We start from the raw sequence: 16,586 nt of genomic DNA, 5'->3' as shown, positions 1-16,586 counted from the left end.
CGCCCGACACGTTTCGTGACAAAAAAATTCTAAATATTCCATTACCGTACTTCGAAGCATGTCAACCGCTGTTTAAAATCAATTTTTATGCCATTTTTCTCGTAAAAAAGCGATAATATTCCGACCGGGAAAGCGTGTTTACGTTCAGAGAGAGAGAAAGTAAAAGCATGGGATCCCCTCGTGCACGAGCCTCAGTCTGATGGCCCTCTGATCGACCACCATCCAATCGCGCTAAAGTTTTTCAGCCAGCGGCTGGAATTACATCATTCAGCTTTTTCCCGGGTTCTGAGAGCCTATGGGAGCCGTAGGAAGTGTCACGTTACAGCAATGATCCTACATTTTCTTTAAACAGAGCCAAGAAGCACAAGGAATGGTCAGAGAGGGTACTTCCTGTTTGGAATCTTCTCAGGTTTTTGCCTGCCATATGAGTTCTGTTATACTCACAGACACCATTCAAACAGTTTTAGAAACTTTAGGGTGTTTTCTATCCAAAGCCAATAATTATATGCATATTCTAGTTTCTGGGCAGGAGTAATAATCAGATTAAATCAGGTACGTTTTTTATCCGGCAGTGAAAATACTGCCCCCTAGCCATAACAGGTTAAAGAAAAGAAGTCTGTCTGTGTCGGGATAGTCTGCTCTTGTAACGATAGAACAAACAGAACATACTGTCATCTTGAGATGTAAATATACCTGAATAACCTCTCACAATAATATTAGAATTGACTAAATACAGTCATATAGGCCATTAAGTTACTTATTCAATAAGAAAATTCGTATTTCCCCTTGGCACAATTTTGTGGATATCAGGTTTGATGGATGGATATGATTTTGAAGTGCAGGCAGTCCTCGATTGACTTATGTGAAAGCCGGTTCCTCTCGTGAGTCTATATTGCGCTCATAGAGGAAAATGAGGACTCACAGGTGTATGTCAATCCAAACATTGTTAGCACATAAAATTCAAGTTTCTTTATTGTGCTGTATTTCTCTGAGCATGCCACTCAAAACGCACACAGGGACTCGGCACTCCTGAGCGCATCCCTGATTTGGCTCGATGTCTGGAATTCAGCTCAGTTTGAATTCCAGCCTCATCCAGCGAGGGTATTGTTCTTAGCAAGGGAGGAGTATACTCCACCTGGGCGGACTGAGAGAGGATCACGTACAAGCGCAATGATATCCTTGGGCATGCTGTAGTCTTCAAATATGGTGGATAAGTTGTCCCTCCGCTGCTTGATGAAATCTTCCATAACTTCTGAGACAATGCTGCGACCTGGTCCAAATCGAACAACTCAAGCTTCCTAGTAAAGGCCTCACATTTCTCCACAATGTCCACGACTGTTTCCCTCTTTCTTGTAACTGCAGATTTAACTTGTTTTAAGTTACAGAATATGTCCGCAAAAAATGCTGTGTGTGCAGCTTGCAGTTAACGATTCAATATTTCTGCGTCGTGCCTCTATATGGGGCGGGAATACCACTGAAAGTTCTACATTTAGATTCATAATTACGTCTGAGATTGAATTATTTGCAAGCAGCGATATTTTCATTGCAAATAAGACACACTGGCTTGGCATTGGGAAAAGAAGGAAAGATGAACCCATATCTCTCTGTACATTCTTTTCTGAAACTTCGATTTTCATTATCCACCTTTTTTCTTGATACTTTTTGAGAGGGATATTTTATCTTGCTATCAATCAAATTATTCTGAACAAATGTTGACTTTAAAAAAAGTAGTGTAGCCTACAGTAGGCTACGTACTGTAGACCTGTTTTTCCCCACCAATCAACGCATAGAGAAATAGACAAAAATTATAATTCAATAGAGACAGTGATTTTAAGACAGTAATCAGATCAAAATTATTATCTTATAGTCACTGAATTTATTATGTACTAAGCATGTGTTAAACATGTTACATTTGTAGTGTAGGCCAATTAAATTGTAGTGCTAATATTATATACTTACTATGTTCTGGCCCGCCAACTATTGGCTCAGAAAATATTTGGCCCAAGGACAAACCTGGTTGACCCTGATATATAATATGTCTTAAAGAGCCTTTCCATAAGTCCACAAAAAAAATCAGCTGTCTTCTGACTGTGATTAGGGCGTGGAAATGATCACGTTGTACAGTGCCATATTTTCCTAACGGAGTGGCACAGCGGTCTAAGACACTGCATCGCAGTGCAAACTGTGTTTATACAGATGCTGGTATGATACCCATGCCGGCGGCGACCAGGAGACCCATGAGGTGACAGTGGGCTTTTGGTTTCTCCCCCTCTAAAAACAGAAATCATTCTAAATAACAAACTGGCTTTATATACAAATTAGTAAGAATGTCTCACCCCATGTTCAAGAATGGCCTTTTTCTCGCTCACTTTAGGGTATTTGAAAACAAAATAATCTCCAAAATATCATTATTTTTTAAAACAAAGCGAATATTATTGTCATTATTATTAATTACTTTAGAATGATATAAAAGCCCCTTAGATATTCTCACAGATCAGATTTTCCCTAACGAAAAATGCCCCTTAGATATTAATTTAGATTCCTACAATCCTCTAAATCTAATTATTGGCTGAGAGTCACGTTATTGAAAAAAAAAATTATATACACTTTAGGCCTACCGTAGGCGATGTGAGTCTCACTAGTGTTGACTAATGTGGTGTAGGTCTTATTTATTTAAAAAGTATGTTGAATTTAGAAGCAATAGGATTTGAAGCAGTAGCCTACTTGCTGTGGTCAACTATTTCAGCACCGTTTCGCGCTGCTCTGAGACAAGCATGGGGACTGGTCTTGATAAATCAATGGGATTTTTACTTTCACTGAATCTCTGTTTGAGTATTGGTTAGACTACAATCAGGGTGTGGAAATGTTATGCTCTTAGTACTGTAGCCTACTCCCGACCATCACGTTGTGCAGCGCCATATTTTCTGTTCCATCCTAACGTTTTTATTTTTCTTGGAATAGAAACACCATCATTTTAATCAAATTAGTTAAGCTAAATTTCTTAAAATCAATCCCATATACTATGTTCTTAGAAAAAAAGGATTTCAATTCTCTAGTACAGCCAATATTGAAGGCTTTCAAATGCTTCTCAAAGATGCCCTCTGGTGGTCAAACTAGCACTAACTAGCATTAATGGTAACAATGGCTGACAATTAAATTCATGCGATAGAATTCTGTGGCAGGCCGCAAGGTGTTCTGCAGTATGACGCAACTTTTAAAGGAAGATCAAATGTGTAAGTGGAAATTAATGTTTATTTTTTGTCGTTTTTGGATAAATACCGAAAATAAGGTCTGTGGCAAACACTAGCTTAGATCTTATATTTTTTGTTCTATTAGATATTATCAGTCAGTTAACATGACCTAATTTAGCTTATGTAATTGTTTCTGAATTTTGAAGTATTTATGTAATCAAAACAAGCACATAAAGCACATAAAGGCTTTATAATTTATAAAGGTCTTAACTGACTGATGAGATCTAAAAAGCCTGTGTTAACCTCAGATCTTATTAATTTCCCCAATTGGAATGGCTTAACGAATAAAGAATAATAATTCAGCTCGCGAGCTCTATTTTAACTTGCCCATGTGAGGGAGACAAGGCAACTAGACTAAATGTTAAGACAGGCTCAATTAAACATCTGTAAATGGATTGTAAAACAAATTGATTGACATTCTGTCACGGTTTTCGTCGTGGTGTTGAAGGGAAGACCCAAAATGCAGCGGGTATATGGATACTCATTCTTTTAATGAAAAAATACGTAAAGCATCCACAGAAAAACCAAAACAAGAAACAGTACTCACGACTAACAACAGTGTGGCAGGCTCAACAAGCAGTGCTCACAAACAATTCCCCACAAGCACACAGACAAACACACCCAACTAATATAGGACTTCCAATCAAAGGCAACACCACACAGCTGCCTTCAATTGGAAGTCCACCCCAATTAACTCTACATAGAAACACCCAACCCTAGACAGAACATAGAAAACACAACTCCTTCTGCCACGCCCTGACCAAAACGTATACACCTACTCCACCTGCTGGTCAGGACGTGACACATTCAGCATTCTAAGTTTACGCAGGAAGTATAGTCTGGGTTGACATTTTAATAACAATCCCGACAGTTGGCTCCAAAGTTCATCTTATTATCATCTATTGTATCGAGATACTTATACTCCGCCCTCTGTTCTATACTCTGATCACCAATGACGATTACCTTTGGAGCTGATGGTTGCTTCCTAAAGTCTATGATTAGGTCTTTGGTTTTGGTGGCATTCAGATCCAGGAAGATCTCCTTGCACCAGAGGTCAAAATTGTCGACTGTTTACTGAATCAGGTTAGAATTGTATGTGTCAAGAATCAAGAACAGTGTCATTTGAGTATTTTATGTAAGTTATCTTAGTGCAGTTGTTCCTACAGTCAACCATATATAGAGTGTAAATAGGACACTTTTAAAAAAATTAATCAGACAACTCAAATTCTTGATGTTTGTTTTAAGGGTCAAGTTATGTTTTTTACATTTTAGTAGACACTCTTATCCAGAGCGACTGGGTTTAAGTGGAGCAAATGGGTTTAAGTGCCTTGCTCAAGGGCACATCAACAGATTTTTCACCTACTCGGCTTGGGGATTTGAACCAGCCATATTTTTGTTACTGGCCAAATGCTCTTAACCACTAGGCTACAAAAATCCCCATCAAAATCCATCAGTTTAAGATAGAAGCCTATGTCGGCATTTCTGTTTCTGCGGTGTTCACAGCTGTGTTCCCGAACATCGTTTTTCTCACAAAAACTTCAGAATGGTTTGGTCTACAAACTAATATGACTACTCTATGTATAGAGGACGCTATACGACCCCCACAAGTGTCCAGGTAAATACAGTGTGCCCAGAAAAACAAAAATATTTCCTGATTTTCTTATATCTCCAAGCCATAGGAAAGAGTCTTCAAAACCGTATTATTTTTTATTTACTGCAGCATTCAATGTCAGCCGAACAAATACATTGACTTGGTTGCAGGCGATGCGTACAAGGCAAGCAGGTACGAGCTATGCAAATCCATTACCGATGCAAAAAGACAATACAGACTCAACTCAGATTCACGTTGCATGTGGCAAGGACCACAGACTATCACAGACTACAAAGGTAAATCCAGCTTTGCATGGCCCACCGAAGGCTCCCTTCCAGACGAGCTTAACACATTCTATGCTCGCTTCGAGCCAAACAATAGCGAGCCATCCAGGAAGACTCTCACTGCTCTGGATGACCATGTGCTTTCACTCTGCGAGACCCACTCCAGACCGGAAAGTGCCATTTCCACAGGAGGAACACCTATGTGAGAATGCTCTTCATTGACTACAGTTCAGCATTGATCATTATTGTTCCCTCCAAGCTCAACACCAAGCTCAGAGCACTTGGTCTGGACACCACCCTCTGCAGTTGGACCTGGACTTCCTGAAGGGCAGACCACAGGTTGTAAGGATTGGCAACAACACCTCCTCCACACGGACTCTTAACACAGGGCCCCCTGTTCCTTGACATCCACATCATCTAGGACTTGTCATGGACCAACAACACCACCACTCTTGTTAAGAGGGCGCAACAGCGTCTCTTCTTCCTAAGGCGGCTGAAGAAATGCAGCATGCCGCCCGGGGTCCTCTCCAAATACTACCACTGCACCATCGAGAGCGTCCTGACAGGTTTCATCACGGCTTAGTACGGGATTGCTCTGTGCACGACCACAAGGCCCTCCAGCGGGTCGGGAAGACGGCCCAGTACATCACTGGGAGAATTTTCCCACCCATCCAGGGCATCTACTTGAAACGGGGCCTGAGGATGGCACGCAGCATAATCAAGGACCCCACACACACCAGCCATGAGCTGTTCTCTCCGTTACCGAGGGAGAGACTATATCGGCGCATGAGGTCTGATACCAACAAGCTCAGAGACAGTTAATATCTACAATCCATCCGACTACTGAACACTTTAACTGGACTGACCATATGCTCTGATTCTCCACACCTGAGCACACATGCACTCACTCCCTCATAGACACACACACACATATGCACACGCGCACACACACACGTACATTCATGCTACACACACGTACATTCATGCTACATACACATCACACTGCTGCTACCAGACTCTTATTATACTGTCTCAATTTATACACTCCCCCATCCCTCTTTTCCCAAAACACGTGTAAATATTTGACTACAAATTTTGCCTTCCTGTATTATACTTATGCTAAAATGTATTATTCTATTCTAATGCCATTAACTTCATGTTCATATTCTTATCTTTAATTATTTCTTATTGTTGTTGTATTGTAGAGAAGGAATCTGCAAGTAAGCATTTCGTTGGATGATGTACATATACCATGCGTATCCTGTACATACAGTACGACTAAAAAAAACGTGAAACTTGAAAGCAAGCGCAGCCCGCCTCAGTGCAGTGCAAAAACACAGTATAGTGCAAAAACACAGCTGGATTACACCCATCTTTCTCAATATTGGTGAAGATTAATTGAATATTTGAGCTAGAATGTTTTTGGTGTGGATTAGGTTAATTTACCATCTATTGTGGGCTCTCTGCCTGTCAAGCAGCAGAAGTGTGCATTTGCCTAGCTAGCTAAAAAAAATGGAGAAAGCTTGCAAACAAGAAACTTTGTTAAAACTTCTCTAGGACCGGCGGGACGAATTCGTCCCACCTACGTAACAGCCAGTTGAATCCTGTGGCGCGATTTTCAAATACCTTTGAAATGCTATTACTTAAATTTCTCAAACATATGACTATTTTACAGCTATTTAAAGACAAGACTCTCGTTAATCTAACCACACTGTCCGATTTCAAAAAGGCTTTACAACGAAAGCAAAACATTAGATTATGTCAGCAGAGTACCCAGCCAGAAATAATCAGACACCCATTTTTCAAGCAAGCATATAATGTCACAAAAACCCAGAAGACAGCTAAATGCAGCACTAACCTTTGATGATTTTCATCAGATGACACACCTAGGACATTATGTTATACAATACATGCATGTTTTGTTCAATCAAGTTCATATTTATATCAAAAAACAGCTTTTTACATTAGCATGTGACGTTCAGAACTAGCATACCCCCTGCAAACTTCCGGCGAATTTACTAACAATTTACTAAATTACTCACGATAAACGTTCACAAAAAGCATAACAATTATTTTAAGAATTATAGATACATTACTCCTCTATGCACGCGATATGTCCGATTTTAAAATAGCTTTTCGGCAAAAGCACATTTTGCAATATTCTGAGTAGATAGCCCGGCCATCACGGCTAGCTAATTTGACACCCACCAAGTTTGGCCCTCACCAAACTCCGATTTACTATTAGAAAAATATGATTACCTTTGCTGTTCTTCGTCAGAATGCACTCCCAGGACTTCTACTTCAATAACAAATGTTGGTTTGGTTCAAAATAATCCATAGTTATGTTCAAATATCCTCTGTTTTGTTTGTGCGTTCAAGACACTATCCGAAGGGTGATGCGCCCGACGCGTTTCGTGACAAAAAAATCTAAATATTCCATTACCGTACTTCGAAGCATGTCAACCGCTGTTTAAAATCACTTTTTATGCGATTTTTCTCGTAAAAAAGCGATAATATTCTGACCGGGAAACCCTGTTTTAGTTCAAAGATGAAAAAATTAAAACATGTTGTCGCCTCGTGCACGCGCCTCAGTCTCATGGTTCTCTGATCGACCACTATCCAAATGCGCTACTGTTTTTCAGCCAGGGGCTCCAAAGGCATCATTCACCGGTTTGCCGCCTTCTGAGAGCCTATGGGAGCCGTAGGAAGTGTCACATTACAGCAGAGATCCTCAGTTTTCAATAAAGAGAGTGTAGAAGCCCAAGAAATGGTCAGAGAGGGCACTTCCTGTAAGGAATCTTCTCAGGTTTTTGCCTGCCATATGAGTTCTGTTATACTCACAGACACCATTCAAACAGTTTTAGAAACTTTAGGGTGTTTTCTATCCAAAGCCAATAATTATATGCATATTCTAGTTTCTGGGCAGTAGTAATAACCAGATTAAATCGGGTACGTTTTTTATCCGGCCGTGCAAATACTGCCCACTACCCTAGAGAGGTTAAATGGCCCCACAAACCGCGGACCCAGCTTCCGGCAGGGCAGGTGAAGGGGCAGGTTTCGGGTCGAGAGCCAGACCCGATCCCCCGGTACATAAACCGGGGCCTCACTGCGGTGGCTGTCGGCACTCGCCTTTTGCCGGCTGATGGCTCGTTGAAGACGCACATGGGCAGCGTTCCATGTCTCCTCCGAGTGCCGAAACCATTCATCCACCGCAGGAGCCTCAATCTGGCTCTGATGCCATGGTGCCAGGGCCGGCTGATACCCTAGCACACACTGAAAAGGGGTAAGGTTAGTGGAAGAGTGGCGTAGGGAATTTTGGGCCATCTCTGCCCAGGGGAGAAATGATGCCCACTCTCCCAGCCGGTCCTGGCAATAGGACCGCAGAAACCTACCCACCTCTTGGTTGACTCTTTCCACCTGCCCGTTACTTTTGGGGTGGAACCCTGAGGTAAGGCTGACCGAGACCCCCAGGCGTTCCATAAACGCCCTCCATACTCTAGACGTAAATTGGGGACCCCGATCAGACACTATATTCTCAGGCACCCCGTAGTGCCGGAATACATGGGTGAATAGGGCCTCCGTAGTCTGTAGAGCCGTAGGGAGACCGGGCAAAGGAAGGAGACGGCAGGACTTAGAAAACCGATCCACAACGACCAGGATTGTGGTGTTACCCCGTGACGGGGGGAGATCCGTCACGAAATCCACCGATAGGTGTGACCACGGTCGTTGCGGAACGGGAAGGGGTTGTAATTTCCCTCTGGGTAGATGTCTAGGTGCCTTGCACTGTGCGCATACCGAACAGGAGGAGACATAAACCCTCACGTCCTTGGCTAACGTGAGACCACCAGTACTTCCCCGTAAGGCAGCGCACCGTCTGACTGATGCCAGGATGACCAGAGGAGGGTGACGTGTGGGCCCAACAGATCAAACGATCGCGAACATCAAACGGCACATACATGCGCCCAACGGGACACTGGGAGGGAGTGGGTTCTGCACGTGATGCCCGTTCGATGTCCGTGTCCACCTCCCATACCACCGATGCCACCAGGCATGAAGCTGGAATTATGGGAGTGGGCTCTGTGGACCGCTCCTCTGTATCATACAGCCGGGACAGTGCATCTGCCTTGACGTTCTGGGAACCTGGTTTGTAGGAAAGAGTGAAAACAAAGTGTGTGAAAAACATGGCCCACCTAGCCTGGCGAGGGTTCAGTCTCCTTGCTGCCCGAATATACTCCAGATTTCGGCAGACACGCTCGTGGTCAAGGAAGGCAGAATGGTCAGGCAGGCAGGTACAAAGTCCAGAAACAGGCAAGGGTCAAACCCGGGAGGACTAGAAAAAGGAGAATGCAAAAGCAGGAGAACGGGAAAAACGCTGGTTGACTTGGAAACGTACAAGACGAACTGGCACAGAGAGACAGGAAACACAAGGAGAAAAACACTGGGGAAAACAAGCGACACCTGGAGGGGGTGCAGACAATAACGAGGACAGGTGAAACTGATCAGGGTGTGACATTAGTATTAAAAATAGGAGAAAGATTGTTCAAACAACGTTTCTCCCTGCATTGGATTTTGGTGATATTGTTCACATGCATGCAAATTCTGTTTTAAAACCCTTGGTCGCAGTCTACCATCCCACAATACGTTTTATCAAAGGGGACAATTTTAGGATTCATTATTGTATTCTGTAAAAAAATGTGGAATGGACTTCTCTGTCTGTAAGAAGAGAGCTGCTTTCTCTTTTTTTATATACAAAGCAATCTTACAGAAACTCCCTATATATTTAACATAATAAATTAAGATAAGTCATAAGTTACCAAAACCATTCACAGGAATGGATAACACTAGAGATCCCTCCAGTCTCCACAGATTTGGGAAAATCTGCGTTTAGTTTATTTGGCCCTAATTTGTGGAACAATATGCAGTTCAATGCAGCTAGATGTGCTGGTGACACTCAGTCAGTTTAAATTATTGATTGAGGACGTTTATGTAGTTGAATGTGATTGCTTTTATTAAATATGTTTATTTTTGTTTATTGTGCTGAATTATATCATTTTCTACACATATGTGTATGTTGTTTTAATATTCTGTTTTTATTGTAATGTGTACAGGGCTCTCTTGTAAAATAGATTGTTAATCTCAATGTGACTCCCTGTTAAAATAAAGGTTAAAACCATCAAGCGCTATGATGAAACCGGCTCTCATGAGGACCGCCACAGGAAAGGAAGAACCAGAGTTCCCTCTGCTGCAGATGATAAGTTCATTAGAGTTACCAGCCTCAGAAATTGCAGCCAAAATAAATGCTTCAGAGTTCAAGTAAAAGACACATCTCAACATCAACTATTCAGAGGAGTCTGCATGAATCAAGCCTTCATGGTTGAATTGCTGCGAAAAGAAACACTACTAAAGGACACCAATAAGATGAAGAGACTTGCTTGGGCCAAGAAACACAAGCAATGGACATTAGACCAGTGGAAAACTGTCCTTTAGTCTTATGAGTACAAATTAGAGATTTTTGGTTCCAACCGCCATGTCTTTCTGAGACGCAGAGTAGGTTCCCACCGTGAGGCATGGAAAAGGAGGTGTGATGGTGTGGGGGTGCTTTGCTTGTGATTTATTTAGAATTCAAGGCACATTTAACCAGCATTGCCACCACAGCATTCTGCAGCTGTAACGGTTGTCGTCGGATAAAGTGGACCAAAACGCAGCAGGAATATGTGCACTCATCTTTTATTTGGTGAAGAAGGAGAACCAAAATAAACACGTACACAAAGGAAACACAACGACTATATACAGGCTGGTAAGGCACAAGGCTATACACAGTACCCCCCCCCCCCAAAGGTGCAGACCCCGGATGCACCTCAAAAGAAAAAACAAAATCCCCCAAAACAACTTAATAAAAAATAACCTCCCCCTAAACTAAAGGGAGGGAAGGGAGGGTGGCTGCCGTCAGCGACGGCACTTGTGCTACACCCCCCCCTCCCCAACCCACCTATACTGGAGGTGGCTCTGGTTCTGGCCTAAAGCCACCCAGACTGTAGGCATACTCGCTTGGTTCCGGACCGTAGACAGACTCACTTGGTTCCGAGCTGTTGGCAGACTCACACAGTTCAAAGTTATTGTCAACCTCATTCTGTTCTGGGTCGCAGGTAGACTCACTCGGTTCCGGGTCGCAGGCAGACTCACTCGGTTCCGGGTCGCAGGCAGATTCACTCGGTTCCGGATCGCAGGCAGACTCACTCGGTTCCGGATCGCAGGCAGACTCACTCGGTTCCGGATCGCAGGCAGACTCACTCGGTTCCGGACTGCATGCAGACTCACTCGGTTGTGCACAGTGGGCCAACTCCTTTGGTTCCGAACTGTAGGCCGTCTCACTTGGTTCCGGGCTTAACACTCTTACCGGATACTCCTGACGGGGTACTGTTGTCGGATACTCTGGACGGGGCACTGTTGCCGAATATTCTGGACGGGGCACTGTCGTCGGACACTCTGGACGGGACACTGTTGCCGGATACTCTGGACTGGACACTGTTGCCGGATACTCTGGACTGGACACTGTTGCCGGATACTCTGGACTGGACACTGTTGCCGGATACTCTGGACTGGACACTGTTGCCGGATGCTCTGGACTGGACTGACGCACTGGAAGCCTGATGCGTGGTACTGGTACTGGAAGTGCCAATTTGGGGACACGCACTTCAGGGTCAGCACGAGAGGCGGGAACTGGAAAAACTGGGCCATGGAGGCGCACAAGTGGTCTTGATCGCACCTCCTGCACAACCCGTCCTGGCCGGATGGAAATAGCAGCCCTGTATGAGCGGGGTGCTAGTACAGGGCGAACTGGGCTGTGCAGGGGCTTGATGGTTACCGTGCGTAGAGCGGGCGTAGGGTAGCCTGGTCCTAGGAGGCTTACCGGCGACCAGACGCGCTGCGCAGGCATCCTCCTACCAGGCTGGATGCCCACTCTAGCACGACATCTGCGAGGGGCTGGAATAGCTCGCACCGGACTGTGCGAGCGTATGGGCAAGATTGTGCACACTTCTTCAAACTTCGGCACCCTCGACTCCACACGTTTCTCCATATAAGCACGGGTAGCTGGCTTACGGCTCACCCTTGGCCCAGCCAAACTACCCGTGTGCCCCCCCCCAAAAAAATTATTGGGGTTGCCTCTCGTGCTTTATCGGCGCGTATATGGCTTCATACCTTCGCCGCTCTGCCTTGGCTGCTTCAATCTCCTCCGGTGGGAGACGGTAATCCACAGCCTGATGCCATGGTCCAGCCCCGTCCAAAATTTCCTCCCATGTCCAATTCCCCTGATAGTCCATATAATTGTTCCGTTGCTCCTTACCCCGCTGCTTGGTCCTTAGTTGGTGGGAGATTCTGTAACGGTTGTCGTCGGATAAAGTGTACTAAAACGCAGCAGGATTATGTGCACTCATCTTCTTTTATTTGGTGAAGAAGGAGAACCAAAATAAACACGTACACAAAGGAAACACAACAACTATATACAGGCTATACACAGAACAATCTCCCACAAACTACAAAACAAAACACATACCTATATATAGGACTCTCAATCAGAGGCAACTAAAAACACCTGCCTAAAATTGAGAGTCCAACACCCAAACCTAGACATAGAAATACAAAGAACTAGAAAGAACATAGAAATACAAACATAGAACATAACCCAAAACCCCCCGGAATACATAAATCAAATACCCTACTAAACAAACCACCACCCCGAACCATACAAAACAAATACCCTTCTGCCACGTCCTGACCAAATACTAATACAATTACTCCCTCTGCTGGTCAGGACATGACAGCAGCGATACGCCATCCCATCTGGTTTGCGCTTAGTGGGACTATCATTTGTTTTTCAACAGGACAATGACCCAAAACACACCTCCAGGCTGTGTAAGGGCTATTTGACCAAGAAGGAGAGTGATGGAGTGCTGCACCAGATGAGCTGGCCTCCACAATCACCCGAACTCAACCCAATTGAGATGGTTTGGGAAGAGTTGGACTGCAGAGTGAAGGAAAAGTAGCCAACAAGTGCTCAGCATATGTGTGAACTCCTTCAAGAATGTTGGAAAAGCATTCCAGGTGAAGCTGGTTGAGGGAATGCCAAGAGCGTGCAAAGCTGTCATCAAAGGGAGGCTACTTTGAAGAATCTAAAATCAAAAATATATTTTGATTTGTTGAGTACTTTTTTGGTTACTATCTGATTCCATATGTGTTATTTCATAATTTTGATGTCTTCACTATTAATTCAAATTCAGCAAAAAAAGAAACACCAATTTTTCAGGACCCTGTCTTTCAAAGATAATTCGTAAAAATCCAAATAACTTCACAGATCTTCATGGGAAAGTGTTTAAACACTTTTTCCCATGCTTGTTCAATGAACCATAAACAATTAATGAACACTTGTGGAATGGTCGTTAAGACACTAACAGCTTACAGATGGTAGGCAATTAAGATCACAGTTATGAAAACTTAGGACACTAAAGAGGCCTTTCTACTGACTCTGAAAAACACCAAAAGAAAGATGCCCAGGGTCCCTGCTCATCTGCGTGAACGTGCCTTAGGCATGCTGCAAGGAGGCATGAGAACTGCAAATGTGGCCAGGGCAATAAATTGCAATGTCCGTACTGTGAGACGCCTAAGACAGCACTACAGGGAGACAGGATGGACAGCTGAACGTCCTCGCAGTGGCAGACCACGTGTAACAACCCCTGCACAGGATCGGTACATCTGAACATCACACCTGCGGGACAGGTACAGGATGGTAACGACAACTGCCTGAGTTACACCAGGAATGCACAATCCCTCCATTAGTGCTCAGAATTTTCTGGGATTCTGTGCTTACTCCTTTTTGGGTTTGTGAGTGGAGGCTACAAACAAACATAAACCCGCCGATTAATACTTTGATGAACTTTACAAGTGAGACACGATATTTTCCTCTAAAACTTGCTATTTTGACTGTAGGTATATACTGGGTGAACAAAACATTATGAAACATTTCCATGAGAGGTGCATCTTTTTTTGTATTTATTTTTAATTTACCCTTATTTTACCAGGTAAGTTGACTGAGAACACATTGTCATTTGCAGCAACGACCTGCGGAATAGTTACAGGGGAGAGGAGTCCAGGTGAAAGGTATGATCCCTTATTGATGTCACTTGTTAAACCCGCTTCAATCGGTGTAGATGAAGGGGAGGAGATAGGTTAATGAAGGATTTTTAAGCCTTGACAATTGAGACATGGATTGTGAATGTGTGCCATTCAGAGTGGGCAAGACATAAGATTTACGTGCCTTTGAATGGGGAATGGTAGTATGGGCCAGGCGCACCGGTTTGTGTCAAGAACTGCAATGCTGCTGGGTTTTTCACGCTCAACAGTTCCCTATGTGTATCAAGAATGGTCCACCACCCAAGGGACATCCAGCCAACTTGACACAACTGCATTGGAGACAACATGGGACAGCATCCCTGTGGAACGCTTTCAACAGCTTGTCCTTGTAGAGTCAATGACCCAACGTGGTGAATTGAGGCTAGGGCACCTCAATAATAGGAAGGTGTTCTTAATGTTTTGTGCACTCAGTGTATATGGGACAGATAGGACACATATTTAAGCTGTCTGTATATATTCTCTGTTGTTGTTGTCGTGTGTGTGTGTGTGTGTGTGTGTGCACGTGTGTGCATCAGCTGTTATAGTCATAGGCAACTTGGTAATATGGAGGAGAAGATGCTTTTTGGGTCCATGATTGTGTCCTTGCATCTATGACATTTGGTATGTCTGAATCATTTTGCATATGTAATGTGATTTATGAATGAAACAAAATTATTTAAAAGATGTTTCCTGGCAGGATCGGTGAGGATGTGGCGAGGGCGACGGAGGGAAGCTACGCAGGGAAACACTTCCGCATGGGCTTCATGACCATGCCGGCACCCCAGGACCGCCTTCCCTCCTCCTGTGGCCAGGGCTTCACTGTGCGTTCCCAGTCTCTACACTCCGTCGGCGGGGGTGACGAGGATGGGAGCCCCAACTCCCGTAAGCAACCGCCGCCCAAACCCAAGAGAGACCCCAACACCAAGCTCAGCATCTCCTCTGAGGGTGTGAACTCTGGATCTGCGTCCAGCAATTGCAACAGAGACAGCTTGGTCAAGTTTGACCGTGAGTGGCCTGGGCTGTGTGTGTGTGTGTTTGTGTGTGTCCATGTCAACTACAAATTAGATTACTGTTCTTATGAGGTAGCCTGGTCCTATATATTGTATATGGAAAGACAACAAAAGAGACGTTGGCTACAGCACATACAATATGGGAATTGGCATCTTATTTGGTACATGCAACAAGACAAACAAGACAAACAAATAAGATTTTTTAAGGGTTTGACAAAATTAGGCCTATACACTGTATAGCATTTGTAAAGGCATCAACAGCTATTGTTTCAAACCAACCCAGAATTTATCTAAAAATAGACAATTCAATAGGCCTAGGGATTCCTAGGATTTCAGATATAATGATGTGTCCAACATATATGAATTAAAGCCAGACTAAGTCAGTGGCTCAGATAGAACTGTCCAAGCAGTAGACACATCTCTTTAAATGTTGATATTTGTGACCCATTTCAGGAAACTAGGCGTATGTCACGGGTCACTACATTTGAACATAATCTTTTTTAAATCAAAATCAAATCAAATATATTTAAAAGCCCTTCTAACATCAGCTGATATCTCAAAGAGCTTTACAGAAACCCAGCCTAAAACCCCAAACAGCAAGCAATGCAGATGTAGAAGCACGGTGGCTAGGAAAAACTCCCTAGAAAGGCCAGAACCTAGGAAGAAACCTAGAGAGGAACCAGGCTATGAGGAGTGGCCAGTCCTCTTCTGGCTGTGCCGGGTGGAGATTATAACAGAACATGGCCAAGATGCTCAAATGTTCATAGATGACCAGCAGGGTCAAATAATAATAATCACAGTTGTTGTCGAGGGTGCAACAGGTCAGCACCTCAGGAGTAAATGTCAGTTTGCTTTTCATAGCCGATCATTGAGAGTATCTCTACTGCTCCTGCTGTCTCTAGAGAGTTGAAAAGAGCAGGTCTGAGACAGGTAGCACTTCAAAGTGCATTTTGTGGCAGAAATGCCTTCTGGAACATGTGAACTTTCATGTGCCTTAATAACAAACGTGTACGCCATCTGTAAATATGAATAAAATAGTTAAATTATGAGCCTAGTTGGTTTAGCCACAGAGGAAGTAAGCAACCTTCCCGCTAGCCATGATTGGCTGAGATAATGAGTGGGCTGGACATGCCGAGAGGTGAGATTGGATTGGTCTGTCATATAGCACGCTTCTGTCTATTTGAGCTGGTTAGTATGTGTAGGTAATCCTGTCTAACGTGGCTTTTTAAAACAAATATATTGCTTAGTAGAACTGCATAAGTGTTGCTCTCCACTTTCTGGA

At 43.7% G+C, this 16,586-nt stretch overlaps 1 protein-coding gene across 2 annotated transcripts in view; it reads left to right on the top strand.

Annotated features, from left to right (window-relative positions):
- Window positions 1-16,586, top strand: part of nyap2a (neuronal tyrosine-phosphorylated phosphoinositide-3-kinase adaptor 2a) — a 157,197-nt gene that overhangs the window by 36,938 nt on the left and 103,673 nt on the right. The window contains exon 3 of one of the 2 annotated variants that reach the window (XM_029772172.1): window positions 14,992-15,176. In XM_029772172.1, the coding sequence (XP_029628032.1) occupies window positions 14,992-15,176 (185 nt within the window). Of the gene's footprint in view, window positions 1-14,991; window positions 15,300-16,586 lie in introns of both variants that reach the window. The other variant, XM_029772171.1, reaches the window with a different exon arrangement.

The sequence above is a fragment of the Salmo trutta genome, chromosome 13, assembly GCF_901001165.1.
Source record: "Salmo trutta chromosome 13, fSalTru1.1, whole genome shotgun sequence".
NCBI lineage: Eukaryota > Metazoa > Chordata > Actinopteri > Salmoniformes > Salmonidae > Salmo > Salmo trutta.
Note: the sequence above shows the minus strand (reverse complement) of the source record. Positions and strands in the feature narration are given on the sequence as shown.